This window comes from Hypomesus nipponensis, chromosome 11 (genome assembly GCF_054491055.1).
Source record: "Hypomesus nipponensis isolate SF chromosome 11, ASM5449105v1, whole genome shotgun sequence".
NCBI classification, from domain to species: Eukaryota; Metazoa; Chordata; class Actinopteri; order Osmeriformes; family Osmeridae; genus Hypomesus; species Hypomesus nipponensis.
The window spans coordinates 13,629,499-13,645,500 of record NC_140371.1 but is presented as its reverse complement, the minus strand read 5'-3'; the positions used below and the strand labels follow the sequence as shown (position 1 = coordinate 13,645,500).

Below are 16,002 nucleotides of genomic sequence, written 5' to 3'. Positions count from 1 at the left end.
AACAATAAGACAAAATGGATTTAAAGATCCAAAGTGGGTTTTATATGTCTATCTATCTATCTATCTATCTATCTATATATATATATCTATATCTATATATATATATAGCACGTACCACACACACTTCAATTCATTGGACCAGTTTGCTTTAAAGTTAGTTTGTGATATTGTAGACAAATACCACACAATGTAGTCTGCATGGTAGACGTACTTCACATCATAACCACGTTTAGATTTCATCAGGAAGAATTAAGACAAGGTTTCACGGTTGTTGTCGTTTTGTTTTTTTCAATTTATTGGAGGCAGAAGGTAAGACACACATGACTTCCTTCCCCCGGGCCAGGCCATCGTTCTCTATCTAAAAGTACTTTCAGTTCCTTCTCAAAGCAAGAGCAACATCCATGTTAGAATCAGTTTACAAAACATCAACAAAACAATTGAAATCAAAATGTACAACATAAACTGGATTTGTGTGTGTGTATAAATATATATATACAAAAATACACACACACAAAATGTTTGCTCTTTTTTTTTTTTACATATTTTAAGTATTTGTTTTGTTTAAATACATAGATAAACGCTACACTTTTAGGCACTTGTAAATAGTTTTGGCGTGAGGAGTACATATATTTTTGCCCTGGACAAACAGAAGAAAGCTTTTCCTTTAATGAGTTTGATGATTATTACAGGTTGAAGACTAGCACAACACTTCTCAACCAATTGGTATGGACTACAGCCCTGTCTGAACAAAACCCTTTTCAAATCTAAGTATCTAAGGTTTAGGAGCCCTTCAAAGACAAAGGTAGCATTTCAGGAGTGAAAAAGGGAGTGATAAAACTTGGACATCATAGAGACAGAATGTACAAAAGAAAACAACATATCATTGGAAGTAAAAGCTTGGTAAAATTACATTTTCCCACTCATTGTTTTCGCAAAACAGTACTCAGCGCGAGTACACTTAATGCTATGTCTGGTATTTTATTACATTGATTTAGAGTTGGAAAGACTATGTAAACATAATGTTGTACCATTGTTGCATCCCCCACAAAACAACACGTAAAGCACTTGTTATTTTGTAGTGTTGTGCTTTTCAGTGGAGAGACAGGATTGGACAGCTGCAGTGTCATTCAGGAGTGTCACTCACGAGACTGTGGATGTGGGTGGAGCAAAGAAGAGTGAAGTGGGTGTGTCTAAAAATAGAACTGATTGTACATTGCAGATAGGCTGGAATCTTTATTCCCCCAGTGAGTGCAATATAAAACCGACTGTGTTTCATTTGAATCTTCTGCATTAGAGAAATACTTTTAAATGCTGCAGTCCGGTTTCCAGCTTTGAGATGGTCAAAAAGAAAGATTAAACAACATATCTTATAACCTTATAGTTAGTACCTTTGGCCTTAAAAACTGAGATTTCCACCAGCATTTTACTGTTTGTGTGGCCTACTTTGCAGTGATTCATCTGATTTTGTAAAATGTACAAATTGTAAAAATTCACAATGTGAACCGGACAACTGAGTTTGATGTCACTCATACAACATAAAAACATCAAACCTTACCCCTTCAAATCCTCCATCTCCAAAATGATTCTAAAATTGCCAAGGGATTTCCAAAAACTGCTGTGTGGGCCAGTCGGTACAGTGGATTTATGCACTGCTTTGATACAATAAATCATCCCACATCATTATCTCAAACCTAACATGATGGGATCATTGTGATTCACAGGACCCCTGCCTATTGTTAGATCAGGGATGAGAAAGTATGGACAGTATTGTAGATTGGCCCTGGTCACTGTTTTTCTATCAATACTATATACCAGGTCCATGCCTGCTTGTATCAGTGAACACTTTCATAGCACCCTCTGCACTCTTTGGCTGGTGTTTCAATTCAGTGAGATATCTAAATATAATATAAATTAATAACAAAAAGAAAGACTATCTTTGGATATTAATGTATAAAACCTTGGTGGGTTTTTATTGAACTCTGAACGTCAGTGTAGGCTGGTAAATGTGTTTTGGGCTGTTTCAATGGGTTGATTGTAGCTGCGTTTTCTGAGTGGATGATGATAATGCAATGGTGAGGAAGGCATCACAATGGCCTTGCAAGGCTCAGTGAAAATACACAGACTGTGTATGCATGCACAAGCACGCACACACACACATACACACAAACACACACACACAATCATACCACTGTTTTAGTGTTAGGCTTTCATCCTAGATGTTCAGCTGGGTTTTAGTACTTGGGGCAGAGTGTCAGTTCTGAAGAGTTGGATGTTGAGGAAGAAGGATCTGAGCTAGCCGTAGCTTAACAACATAAAAAAAAAAAAAAATACAACAATGCAACAAGGAAAAAAAATAATGATTCAAGTTCTTCGACACCGAATCAGTGTGTAAAGTATAAAGTACCTGCATATGTGATACATGACATTAATTGGCTATAAAAAAGGCCCCCTGAAAAAGAGTGTTCTCTCAATGCAAACACAGAAAGAGACAGCTATGTTGAGAGGGGAGGGAGAAAAAGAGAGAGGGGGAGACAGAAAGAGAAAACAGTACAGTACGGGATGAGCTTATCTTCAAGGCAAAGACCGTCCCAGCTTACTTCCATTGTCATTTTGGAATTTGTAAAAAAAAACAAAAAGAAAAAAAAACCTGCCCGGACGAAACAACACACTTTTCCGGTGCACTCTGCCTCCCTCCCTCCCTCCCCCCTGTGCTGGTGTTTGGGTTGGGATGTATTTAGCGTTCAGGGGTGTTTTTTCCCGGCCTGACCGGGTCACCACGCGGCTTTGTGCCTGCCCCCGCAGCACCCGCACGCCAGTCCTGCCCTGTGGCACGCGTGGAGCGGCGGGTAGAGGCACAGGCACGGCGCCACCAGAGACAGCCCCAGCAGAGCCGCCCAGCGCGTGCCCAGGCGCCCCCCGCCACCGTCGCCTCCGTCGCAGGAGCAGGGATCGGAGTAGTCCCCCTCGGGGTCCGACATGCAGTGGTACAGCAGGGTGTCCGCCAGCCACATGCAGCTGGCGCGCCGGATAAACGCCCGCACCGGGTCCGGGGCGTCCTGGCACCCGCCTCGCCTGTTGTCCGTGTGGAAGAACGTCTCTCCGCAGTACTCGCAGTGGGCGCGCTCCGCCCCGTTGCCTATCCGGCCCTTGTCGCCGTTATTGGAGGAGGAGCCGGGAAGCAGGGGACGTGGCTGGCTGGAGACCACGGAGCCGAAGCCGTGACTGCCGTCAAGGTGGCCCTTACCGGCATAGGGTCCGAGGGCGGGGTCCGAGTCTGAGTTTGTGAGGGCGGCGGGTGCCAGGGGGTAGTTATAGTCGTGTTTGTGAGTCTCGCTCTTGGTGAAGTCCACGTAGGACTCCATGTCGTCCGAGTGGATGAACTTGTCGCGCACGTTGGCGTGGCGGTAGTCCTCGTAGCCCGTAGCCGTGGAGCGCTCGGCGAGGCGGCCCGGGCGGGACTCGGACACGTGGCCCCAGGTGCACTCGCGGGGGTTGATGCGTACGATCTCCTCGTCTTCCTGGAAGGTGACGTGACGAGGGCCCCGGGACGGGGACTGTGAGGGAGGAGGAGGAGGAAGAGAGTGGGACACACACACAGGGACCCGGTTTCAACTCGAAATACTGACGCTGAGAACGTGCGCTCTTCACGTCAGACTTGCACATGCTGCCTTCTACTGCACGGATGACACTGTCATCCCACGACATACCTGATCCTGGAAGTAGTGGTCAGGTGAGAACCTGTAGGGGTCGTGGAGGTCGTGGCGATGTCCCAAGACGAAGTTGTGGCGGTGGGGGAGAGGGGAGGAGTCCAGCAGCTGCAATGACGTGTCCAGCCTCTGGGAGGAGTTTGAGGAGCTGTCTGTGGTGTTCTGATTGGGCAAACAGAAACAGGAAGCGTCAAACCTATGCTCTGATTGGATCCACTGAGGCGTTAATGCCAGATTCAAAATGATAATCTTTAAAGACCGGAAACGCAGGAAGAGAGGAATCTGCTGAAACAATCAATCTGGTGAAATCTGGTGTGAGTGCAGTAACAGTATCGCTGTGTTTCACCTCTGCCAATCTTTCCCTCTCTTATCCTATTTCTCCATCCATTCACCACCCTCTTGCTCTGCCTTGCTCTTTGCTGCATGTGCTCTCTCCATCAACAACCCCCCCCCCCCCCCCCCACACACACACACACACTCTTCCCCACTACTCTCCTCTCTCCACCGCTCTTCCTCCTCTCCAGATCCTCTTGTAGCCAGCATGCTGTATCCTGTCCCCTTTCCTCCCAGGGCTTGGCTCCAAGGTAAACCTTGGCCAGACACTAAACACACCCGCCGCCCTTGCTGCAGTGCTAAGACATATTTTAGACAGGCAAAGGCAGGGGGAGACCATCTCTGGGGGGGGGGGGGGGGCTCACAGAGAGAGTACTGGAAGACAGGCAGGACATGGCTCTTCCTTTCCGCTGCTGCAGCACACTGGCTGGCTAGAGAGTGTGTGGCTGTGTGTGAGTCAAGTTGATTCCTCCATGCAGTGGCCTGTGGGGTTCATTGACAGATTTCTGCGTTTCCCCTGATGTGTCTGCACGCTACGGACAACGTTGAATCAGGCGCAGTATGCGTGTGTGTGTCCTGCCTGTGGCCAGCGTTAAGCTAGCCACACACACTTATGTGGTGTGTTTCCCTCGGCTTTCTTAAAAAGCCCTCGGAGTGGCAGGCTAAAAATAACACAATGCAGGCTGCGCTCCAAGCCCCGCCTCTCGGGAGGATACACGGGAGCCAATGGCAGCATGTCGGTCGGCGCTCTCTGACAGCCCTGTTCAATCGCGGCCGGGCCTGGCCCGAGTCAGAGATGACTCAAAACCCAGATCCTTCCATTATATATATTGTATCTATATATGTTTTATAATCGTGGTTTGGATTGAGGGCTTTGGTTGGTGGTGGGTGTAAAGAGACGAGGTGGAGAGAAGTTGGTGAGGGGTAAAAAAGGTGAGAAATTAGGAAGGATGAAAGGAAACAGGGAGAGAGAGAGAATAAGGATATAGGAGCAGACATGCAGAGGAATAATAAGAAAAATGATTGTTCTCTCTCTCCCCGTATCCACAAACACAAGTCCTGGGTTATCCATTCCATTTATATGGTACACTTCAAAACAACTGCACCACACCAAACTGTGTGCTTCGCATGAGAATACTATCCCTCTCTGAACTGGCAAAGTCGCTGTGTCATGTAATATGACAGTATTAAGGAGGTGCAGGAGGACCTCTCCCTCGCCCTTCTCAGACGTTCCCCCCCTCAGCTAGCCTGTCTCTCTCTCTCTCTCTTGCCACTGTGCCAGAACTCCAAAGTGCTCCTGTTGGCCCAGCCCCCTAACAGACAGTTAAAGTCAAAGACGAGCCACGCGGTACTTCCTCTCGTAAATCACCCGGCCAGTAAGCTGGGGAGCAGCTGCCAACGCTAGTTTGGAGCTTGCATTAGTTCCAACCAGGAAGGGTGGTGGGGGGGTGGGAGTGGGGGATGGGATGGGAGGGGGGGGGTGGGGGGTTGGTTGGTTGGTTATGGTGGGGGAGGGCCGACTCAGGAAGTGACCCTGTGACCCTGCCTGCCGCTCTCCGTGTCAGGTTACTGGGAGAGGGTGGAGGGGGGATGGGGGGAGTGTATGCATCTGACAGAGAAGGCAGAGTGTCGGAGGGGCAAACAGCATCGGTTTGCATGCATGCCTGTGTATGGATTCACGCATGTATGCACAGCGCACATGCTGATATTGTAACACTGCCCATTTGAGCAAGCTTCTATACACATGGACTTCACATCAGGTGATTTATAAATTCAAACCTTTGTCATCTGGGCAATTTATTGAGAAATAGGCCAGGAAAGGAAATCATATTTTAAGAGTAAATGATTTCATAAAAATTCAGACACTTTAAAGACACTGTATGAAAGGAAGGACTAGTATGTTGGTTACGAAATGAGAAATTAGAAAGAAAATGAGCTTCGGGTTGATATGATAAATATGATAGTTTTAGACAGAACAAATTGGTGCATACCATGAATACATCGTCATCGCCAAGTTCAGCTTCATTTTGGAGCGTTGAAGAGGTCGTTGAGCCTAAAAAGTGCAAGAAAATAAATAAATATTAACAAGCCATATTTAGGCACATTCAACACACAACACATTACACAGCATGTACTTGATCACAGTGTGGTGATGACTCACCAGAACCAAAACTGCCTATTTCTGGGGAACCATTTGGTTTATGTTAGACTTACATATCACCAAAGTAAATTCCTTGTTTGTGTGCACTGACTTGGCAATTAAACTTTATAACACCAGTATGGTGTTAAACTATAATTAAATGACACCCAACAATGGACATCAGACAGGTCTGAAAAAATCTTAAAAGCTTAAAATGTCCTGTGTTCAGGTCTTCAGGTTGTTTCACAGACTGGGTAGTCCCTTACAAGTTAGTTTGGGCAGGATTAAGCAGAGGCATAGAACAGGGCCGTGCAGCAGGGATGTTTGATGTGGTCATCACAAAAAAGACTTTTCTAGATAGTTCTACAAGCATATGATATTTTCTATATCATATAGCAGGTTGTGGTGCAACCTACATTTTTCCACATATCAGGTTCACAAAAAGTGTGTATGCATCACAGTTTTCTATAGGAGTGCCATGTGTTGTGTGGCCAAAAACATTTCTGAAATATACCCCTAGATGGTGTGGTTACATCTGACTGGCTTCTTGACAGGTTTGTAGTCATAGTATAACAAAACCCTGTCATTGCTTACATTTCAGCTTCAATCCTATTTCAAACTCCAGCAAGCACATACTGCTGAAGTTGGGTGGAATTTCAATTTAAAAAAATAAGTTGCTGACATGGGAAGTTGTCAGTTAATTTTGCAACCGGTAATCTACTTTAGATGTCCAAAGCCAAAACTTGATAAGGTCTATGTAGCTGTCCCACACTATTCAAAGCTGGAACTTCAGAACTTCTCTATCTAAACAATAAGTCTTACAATTAAAACGTTTTATTTATTGCACAAAAATATGACACATTTTGACAAGTGACAAGTATTTTAGCCATTAAGGAATCTGCATGTGACTAGAATGCTGAACTGATAAACAAGCAAAATAAAAAAATAGATATATAAGCTTTTGATGCTTATAAGTCATGAAGAAAGAATTTCCTGGAAGTGTTATGCCAATCATGCATGCTTCAACCTTGCCATCTAACACCAGGTGGGCTTTCATCACAGGGACCGTACCTTCTGCAAGGTCCTCTATGGCTTTGCGTACACCCCGGTCGAAGGCGCGGGCATCGGCTGGACTCTGAAAGGACAGGCCACACCTCCTGTCCTCCACCTTCCAATGGTGGAAGGTGGGCGTGGCCGTAGTGTAGACCAGATCTTTCCTCAGGGGACACTCCAGTATTACCTGTCCAACACAACCGGCCATGTCAATCAAAAGAGACACCTTAGTAATCGACAGTTGTATCAAAGATAGTGTCAATCCACAAATATCGGTTGATCTGATCGGGCAGCTGGTTTCGCTGGGTAAATCAGTCAGTCTGTTTGTTTGGGTGGTGTGGCTCAAGAATGTCTTCACGTGTGGCCGTTTGTGCCTACGGTGTTGGCCTCAACCCTATCGCCTCGCTCACCTGTTTGTCCCGCTCTCCATGGATGAGGAAGTGGTTTCGGCTGGCGGGGGGGAGGGGCAGGGGGAGGGCGGGGGACAGCTCCTGGGGAAAGACCCTGCACACGCCGACCCTGCAGAGAGCCCCCCCGTCCTGGGCCAGCCAGCCCCCGCTCGAGTCGTCTCGCGTCATCACCACCGCTTTCACACGCACGATGTAGCTGTCACTGGAGAGGGGCGGGAGGAGAGGAAGAGAGGCACGACTGTTATCGTCAGCGTAATGGGCTGCTGCTACTACTGCATGCCTCCATTGACGATGGCCATCAGTCCTTCTTGGGTAAATGTTTAGTTGTTCTGGGTTTCCAGCTCATCGTAATAGCAGGGTAACAGGAAACAACCATTGGCCAGATATTGAACTAGTACCCCTGTACGAGTGAGGTTCCATGGGGGAGAGGTTGGCAGACATGGACAGATGGGTGAAAGAGAACGATGGAGAGCTAGGGAGAGACTGGGAGGACAGCGCAGGCGGATGGTTTACTCTCAACATTCACTTGACTTTGCTATGCAAACAGCCCACTTGGCACACCCCGCTTCCTCTGTAGTGCTTACTAAGCCAGAAACCAGCCATATATGGCAACCCAAGCCCTCTGTTCAATAACAGCCCTAGAGAGGGCCAGTGTGTGTCTGATTTTTGAGTGTGATTTGGCTCCATCCCCTAGACCCTGACTCGCGAGGCGGGAATAGAGACAGGACAAAATCCATGAGACCCTACTGTGATGTCAATATCATCCAATTTCCCCTCTTCTCTGACACACACAAGAGATCCCTGAGAATAACACCCAACACCTTCACCCCCACCTACATAAAAATAGGGTGAAAGACAAAGTGGAAGCATGGAAATTAATATGTGCAATCTCCATGCAGACTACCTTCATGTGCAATTCTGGAATTTGGGGGTGGTGGTGGGGGGGGGGCAAACTAGCTTTTTTTTTTACAAACTAGAGTTTTTGCTCGATAAAGTGTGTTACCTTCTCCTTCAGATCCCCATGGTGATGGAACACGGAGTTTGCTAGTCTTATGGCCTTAGCACTGTGACAGAATGTTTGCAGGCGTCTCAAGTCACGACTCCGGTCTGATCCTCACTTTGGTAAGGTGGGAGGTGTTGCATGCGGATAAGCGACACACACACACACACAAGCACACACGCCGAGCCAAATACAAACACAGGGAGGGGAGAATATTATCCTCAACAACAGCGTGCACATAGGGTAGAGTTTGTGTACGTGCTCAGGACGGATGACTAACTGAACAGACAAGAGGCCTATCCCCACAAGAGTTTAGTCTATCTGATTACATCAGAGGATACAATACAGAACAATACACCAGCGGACCACGAGTCAATACAGCCTGGCACAATACAATACATTCTCAAGAATGATCATAAGTGCCTCCGCCCTCCCCATGGCACGATGACTAGGGGCACAAACCATGAATGATCTGTGACAACAACAGGATGCAGTTTGTTTGCATTTTACAGCGGCATGGCAATTTGACAGAGAGTGTGAGAGCGAGTGTGTTTGTGCACGGTTGGGTGAGTAAGAGAGGTGTTATATAATTACTTTTGAGAAAGGGATTTGATAGCAAGCACCCCCCCCCCACACACACACACACACCCACACACACCCACACACACACACACCCACACACACACACACACACCCAAGTGGAAGAACTGGTTCACCTGCTCCCACCTACACACATTCACAAGCTTGAGGAAAAACAGAGAGACAGACAGACGTGTAAACTCAAATTGTCCAAATGCATTTCATGTCAGTCGCAGTGAGGAGTTTGAGATACACACACGCTAACACGCCCCTCTGCCAGGGCCAAACTCCGACAGACACTTATATAACATAGCCTGCAGGTGACAACTGTCCCCTGGTGGGGGAGGCACCAATGGCAGTCTGGTACTATTACTGGCTCCTTCTGCAGGGAGAGTCTTGTGAAAACAGAAATGTCTCGCAGGCAACATCCACAGACATCAGGACACGACACATTCTTCGTGTTGCTTGAACAAAACGTGGCCCCACATGACCCAACTGTCTTGTTCTCAGGCTACACCACAGCTCCTTATTAAGAACACGTTTCAAAGTACGGTAGACCAAACCGTCTTAGCTACAGGGCTGGAACAGGTGCGATGCCTACGTCAGTAGGGTTAGCGTTGTGCGCGTGGGTGATCATGAGGTTTTCCTTTTCTTTCAAGGCTTTTCACAAACCCTAACTCGCCACACTGCATACTTTCAACTCTCCACTTGAACAAAGACACTTTGGAGCAGCAAAGTCATTTCTAAACAAACAAAATTGCGTGGCTGAATTCAAATCTGTTATCTTAGTGCCTTTCTGGTATCAAACCTCACTGGGCCTTGCAGGTGCTTTAGGTTTGTTTTTATATTGGTCTGAAAGGCCAGGTGATTAGTAATGACCCTTCCATATTGTGTCATGTTCCATTAATTTCAAGGTATTCATGAAGGTTCTTTAAAAACATGTTAGACCTACACAACTGTTGTGGAGCTTTTCGCCAACAGTGGTTGACATTAGTAGTCCTAACGACCCCACTGAGAATACAGTCAAAGGTGAGGCAACTCCTTACACAAGCAACAATCCCCGCATTTTTAGGTCACCCCCAAAAATACTTGAGTCCAGCCCATCTACTAACACTACTACACAAACTAACTAGAAGCAGAGGGGAAGAGGGGACAAGTTATCAGGCTTGGAATCCAGCCTGTGTGTGATAATAAGGGCAGTATAGGGGACAGACCAACCGTGGGTGATAAGAGCTCACTCACTTCCTCTGATAAGGGCCACTCTGCCCCAACCCACCCATAAACCACATGAGTTGTCTATGGATATGAAATTGCCATGTCAGATGCTACTAAGTCATTTGTCATTTGGCTTGAGTCATAGTAGAGATGGTTATAGCTACACATTAACAGTGCATCAAACACACACTCGGATAATTGGTGGAGCTCGGGGCTGTCCTACCTCCTGCTCTTGTATCTAGCACCATGAAATAGTCAGTAGCTCCAATTATAATTGACGGGGAGTTAGAAGAGAGAAAGACAGTCAGCCAGAAAGAATGAGGGAGGGAATGAGACAGAGAGATGGGGACAGAAAAAGAATGAAGAGAGTGAAAGAGAAAGAGAGTGCAAGATGTATAGTCGTTAACTTGGGGGGTGGAAAAGGAAAGTTCATTCAGGACTATTGACAGTTTAAGGCCCCAGAGGGAAAGTTATTTATTGGCCACCCACTGTCCAGGCAGCTCTGTGTGTGTGTGTGTCTGTGATAGTTAACATCACAGAGGTAAACAAAGGTCACCCCACAGGACGTTACTAACCAACTAGTCAGTGTGAAAACAATTGTTTCCCTATTCTGTTCACCACAGCACACAGTGACACAAAACATTTCAATTGAAGAGCCAGGAGATCCTCCTCCAATGTATGATGGCTCCTGTGTTTTCTACACAGTTGCCTGCATAAAAAAGCAGACTGTTTAGTAACACAGCTCCAAAAAAACTTGCAACTGCAACCTTCCCCAATGAACAGGCCTGTATCTGTCAACTTAATACAATTCCACTCTTCCCAACACTGCCTGCCAGAGAGCACTCACTATAGATTCCCATTTGGGAAAGGGGAAAATTAACCAATTATAAACCTGCATTCCCAAGGTGACATTGTGTCCTCACCATCTACATGGGAGTGAAAATCTGATACAATCCACATTGAAAATAAGCTGCTTTAGTTTTAAACCTCTTACCGCCATGGCAAGAAGACAACAGAATCGATAACAAACTTTGTAATACGGTCTTACATCCACTTAAACACGGCATTAGAATACTTGTATTGCAGAGCTGCCTTGACAGAGAACTAAGTATAGTTGACTTCACAATCTACTGCGGATATTTGACTAGCTTTGGGCTGACGTGCCAGACATTAAATCCCAACTCACTGGTTTTTCAGACTATGAATGCTATAGGCTTTTCAAGGTTCACCTGCCAGGTTCATGTTTACACAAACCACAGACACACAGAGTCAGTTTTCACTCCTGAGGAAACAGACCAAACTTGAGATGAGCACTGGGGGCCATTACTATTTTCAATGTATTTGCCATACTTTTTAAATTTATTTTTGAGAACTCAATGTCTTAGGCAATGACTTTGTAGGCGTTGAGAAACGCACACCATCACAGTTTGCATCCCACTCGTTTGCACTCTCACAAATAGACTCTCACCCTGGCCTACCCAACCATTTTGAATGCCAAGCTTGTTCCAGACTAGTCTGCTGATACGACAGCCTTCCTCAGAAAACAGTCGACTATCCGAGGCTGTTGTTTAGCGTCTTAGATTATATTAATGATACAAATGCTTTATAAAGCAACCAGTGAAAAGGTGCCCTGGCTGTGGAGAACTTCCCCATGGTGGTGGGGGGCTAAACACAACATGATGGGTGCTAACTCTCGAACTTAGTGGTCTGGAAATTCATTCAACTGACACACTAACAACTTTTATGACTTTTTAAAGAACAAGTTTTCCACCCTAGCCTTATTGGTAAGAGTACCATTTGAGGCAGGTCATTCTAAATCGGTTGCATGTTCATCTGGTAGGCCTACTCAATCAAAAACCAGCCTACCGAAATCTAGAGAAGGTTGGTAAATTAGAAGATGCCGCCTCCCCTGACCCAAAACATGCGTCAACTTGACTATCTGGAGTGAAGTGGAACTCACATGGATTGTCTCCCGTCAGTGAAAGCCATTAAATGTTGTACAGTGGGTGTGAAATACAGCTGGTAACAATCATATTTAATCCAAGTGTGCGCAGAGATCTAGGATGATTCAATCCACATTATGCTGCTTAGTGTTGCCTAACCTATAACTACTCTGACCTCTGCTTAATGTCACTGAGCATCACGGTCTAAAACTGATAGTACAGAGCACATGGTTCAATAGGAGCCCATGCTACAAAAAAAAATCTATGCCACTTCCAGTGTGTGTGTGAGTGTGTGTGTGTGTGTATGTGTGTGAGAGAGACAAAATAGATTTAACTAATCCTACTGTTTGTCAAAAAGAACAACACAGAGAGTGACTGTTACAAACTTCCAAGAACCATACGACAAATTCAGATGTATGGTTTCACATGAATTTGCAATACCCTCTATTATTATATGGCAACGACGGTACGAGCTTTCTGATTGGCTAATGGGTAGTCATGCCAGCCGCATCTTCTTGAGTATATACTTATTGCCCTCTGACGTCATCTTCAAAATGAGCATATCGACTAGTCAGATGCTGAGTTTTACTATACAGATGATGCTGAAAATATTTGTCATCGAAAGTGAGGATGAAGACTAGACTATTTGATTCACTTGTGTCGTTATTTTGTGTTGAAATTAAAGCCATTTTAGCAGAACCATGTTGTCCGCTTTCTATCAAAAGTAATGAGTTGCTAGGCAACCCATGAAACACACCGTGAGAAGACTTGAGAGCTAGCTACAATTAGCCTAGAGGTACCATTCGTTTTCGTTTAAAAAATGAAAAGAAGCTAAAAATGCCATATAATAAACTACTTACTAACCTCGACCGTTCGGTCATGCCCACAGATTGTTCGGCTTTGCCGTATCAACCTCGCTCGGTCGATACGTTCCAGCCTCGGTTTGATATTTCCCGGCATGACCTCACTCTCGGTTAGTAAGTAGTTATTACATGCACAAGCACTGTATTCACGTCAACAATCTGGTGAATAAGGTGACCGTTTCCCATTGAAATACGTTCACAGGAATGATGTGCCCTCTTGACAAGGTAGCTGAGCGCAGAAGGCATGAATGGGAAGCGCTGAAGGTTACGGATTTATGAATGAGCAGGCGTCATGCGACTACCGCACAAACATCCTCTCCTTTGCCCTTCGCCCTTCCGTTCTACCGACAACAATTTGCACTACTGGCATTCTCCTTGCATTCTGCAGAGTCTATGCGTGGTATGACAGAAAAGCAAATGATTCAATCTGGTATATTGCTTAAGGTATTCGATGTTTGAAACAGGATACATGTTAAAATAGCATTTTTAATTGGTTCAGACGACAATATCCTCACAATAATAGCTAATAGGTACTATAGACGTTATATAGGCTAGGCTATTTTTAAGGGTCGGCGTAATTTAGCCGTCTTTATTGAATCAATGTTGAGAATTGAATTACTAAACTTTCGATAAATCACCAAACCTGTGTTTGAATTTATATTTCGACATACTTTAAGGCTATCTTTAGATGGAAGAAATTCATTAAGCCTATAGGTAAATAAGGGAAGGCTAACATTAATCTACAAAGTCTAAGCCTCCTTTGGATTTCAACCCGTTGTCCTCGATTGGCGTTTTTATGAATGAAGCGCGGTATGCAAATTAGGGTGATTCAGAAAAGAGATGGCGGATGGGGGATATCGGATATCACATATCCTGAAAGACTTCCCCCGCAGTCTGAAGCCAACATATTTAACTGGATTTCGCAGGTATCCATGCTAGTGTTCTTACTTTTTCGAAAATCTTCTGCATTCTAAGAAACGTGCACATCGTGATCGTATCTGGTAATGTAGGCTAACTGAGTTCGTCTGAGTTTTAAACTTCTCCAGGCCTGTTGTAAAGGCCTCGCTGCAAATCTCTTTAGAAAATGTTTCCGATCCACCCACGCTCGTGCCCCGCTCCCCCTCTTTTCCCTTCTCAAGAAGACAGAATCCGTAGGCTACAACAAGGCGGGGGCACTAAATCCCCCTTTATATCAGTTGTCATTCCATAAAACAATCTCAACCAAACCGTGCAAATGCATCATACAAAATAAGACCAACTGCCACCTCTAAAGATATGACTGTCTTATAGATCACATACCACAACTTCCAGAGCTACCTTTCTGGAAGAAAAAAAAAAACATTTTCATAGTGCTTACTCGTTTGGGTGTGTTTCCTCTATCATTTTCGCGTTTCACCGAAAATAATATCCCAAAGCGGGTGCATACTTTATGTCCGTCATTTTTAGCACCTATCTCCTACATCCATTCAATTCCGCATATCTTTCCCCAGCCTTTGTGTGATTGTAGCTCTGCTTCAGTCTTCGCCTGGAATAGATGCCTCCTTTCTCTGCTGTTCTTCGCGAGCCAACCAGTTGCGTGTACAGAACACAGTGGCCTCGAAAGTTGATATTCCTGTGGTGGATATAGACAGGTTAAAATTCCATTCTGAAAGCCTAGATGATAAATTCTGTGACAGTCCAAGTTCCGTAGTGCTAAATGCGCGTTGCTGTTACCGAGGGGTGGCCCCGCTAGAGCCCCATCTCTCGCTACTCCATGTTGGATTGTGCGGGCAGCCTAGCAGCCCTTAACCACCGACTCCGGGGGAGGGAGAAGGAGAGAGCGCAGAACAGGGCGGAAGCGATGACGTCATTCTCGTAACACATTTGGTTTTGTGGACTGGGCTGCAATGGCTAGCTTCTAATGCTTCTTTGGATAGAGAAGTGGCCCATACTTTAAAATCAAAGTCCTTTACTGTCACCGTCCCAGTGACTACATCCTTTTTACTCATTAAAGACCCCCGACCTACTGGCTTCTCCGTTTTTTCTTCTTCTTTTGTCTATACTTTTGTATGTATTGAATACTTTCGAACACGGTCAATCTATTTTTATGAGGTAATTGTAAATAATGCAAAAGCCATGCCAATAGTTTGAAATGGCTTATCCCAAAAACTTTAAGTTGCTTAGCAAGCATTTAATTTTATTGTAGGCTAATTACAGTGTAGTTTACAACAGGCCAACAAACTTGAGGGGATAACAATAATCTCATTTAAATGATCCTCTAAACTCACAAGGGGCATTACTGTAACACCACTGTTTACGTATCTCCAGTCGGCCACTTTGCAAATACAACCTTTATAGATAGAGCTATACTTATCACCTTTTGATCTGTAATGATTAGTGAAAGTCATGTGACGGTAGGCTTCTCAGATAGGTGTTGTTGCAAAACTCATCGTAATTGATTGTTATCGATGAGTTAATTCCTTCAGAAAAATCTTGATAATCTTGAAGACATTCCTGTTTTTATTTTATAGGTAGCCTCATAGTAATAATTGCTGTATGCTCATGTCTTCTGCTCGGCACTGGACTCACCATGAAAACAACAGAAGTTAAACAGAAAAGCTTGATCATGCAGTTTATTCGAGACTCCTTCAAAATGACATTACATCGCCTTCTTGTGGTAATTTAATGTTACTACCACAGCAGTGTTGTCGAACTGTGTGTGATTCATGGCATTTGGGATGAAGTAAAAGCTATGGTGAAGGTAATGGCATTTATTTTGA

General features: G+C 45.0%; 1 protein-coding gene and 1 long non-coding RNA gene across 2 annotated transcripts; one reads left to right on the top strand and one right to left on the bottom strand.

The window, feature by feature from the left end:
- Positions 1-277: 277 nt before the first annotated feature.
- On the bottom strand, positions 278-15,176 carry LOC146268219 (sprouty-related, EVH1 domain-containing protein 2-like). Its single transcript, XM_084667151.1, has 7 exons — positions 14,957-15,176; positions 14,601-14,855; positions 7,644-7,845; positions 7,252-7,420; positions 6,032-6,093; positions 3,708-3,869; positions 278-3,554 (listed from the first exon to the last, which is right to left on the bottom strand). The coding sequence occupies exons 2-7, from the start codon at positions 14,624-14,626 to the stop codon at positions 2,772-2,774; spliced, it is 1,404 nt and encodes a 467-aa protein (XP_084523277.1). The 5' UTR covers positions 14,627-14,855; positions 14,957-15,176; the 3' UTR covers positions 278-2,771.
- LOC146268220 (uncharacterized) lies at positions 12,948-13,847 on the top strand. The gene is made up of 3 exons (XR_014724665.1): positions 12,948-13,176; positions 13,270-13,353; positions 13,446-13,847. It is a non-coding gene; the product is annotated as an uncharacterized LOC146268220 (long non-coding RNA).
- Positions 15,177-16,002: the final 826 nt, after the last annotated feature.

Bases quoted from the DNA above. Each gene is read 5' to 3' on its own strand.
- LOC146268219 (XM_084667151.1), bottom strand. From the start codon at position 14,626: ATGATAGAGGAAACACACCCAAACGA. The intron at 7,846-14,600 runs GTAAGCACTATG...GCCCCTCTCCAG, and splicing joins GAGGAAACACACCCAAACGA to TGACAGCTACATCGTGCGTG. The intron at 3,555-3,707 runs GTATGTCGTGGG...CCTCCCTCACAG, and splicing joins ACCACTACTTCCAGGATCAG to TCCCCGTCCCGGGGCCCTCG.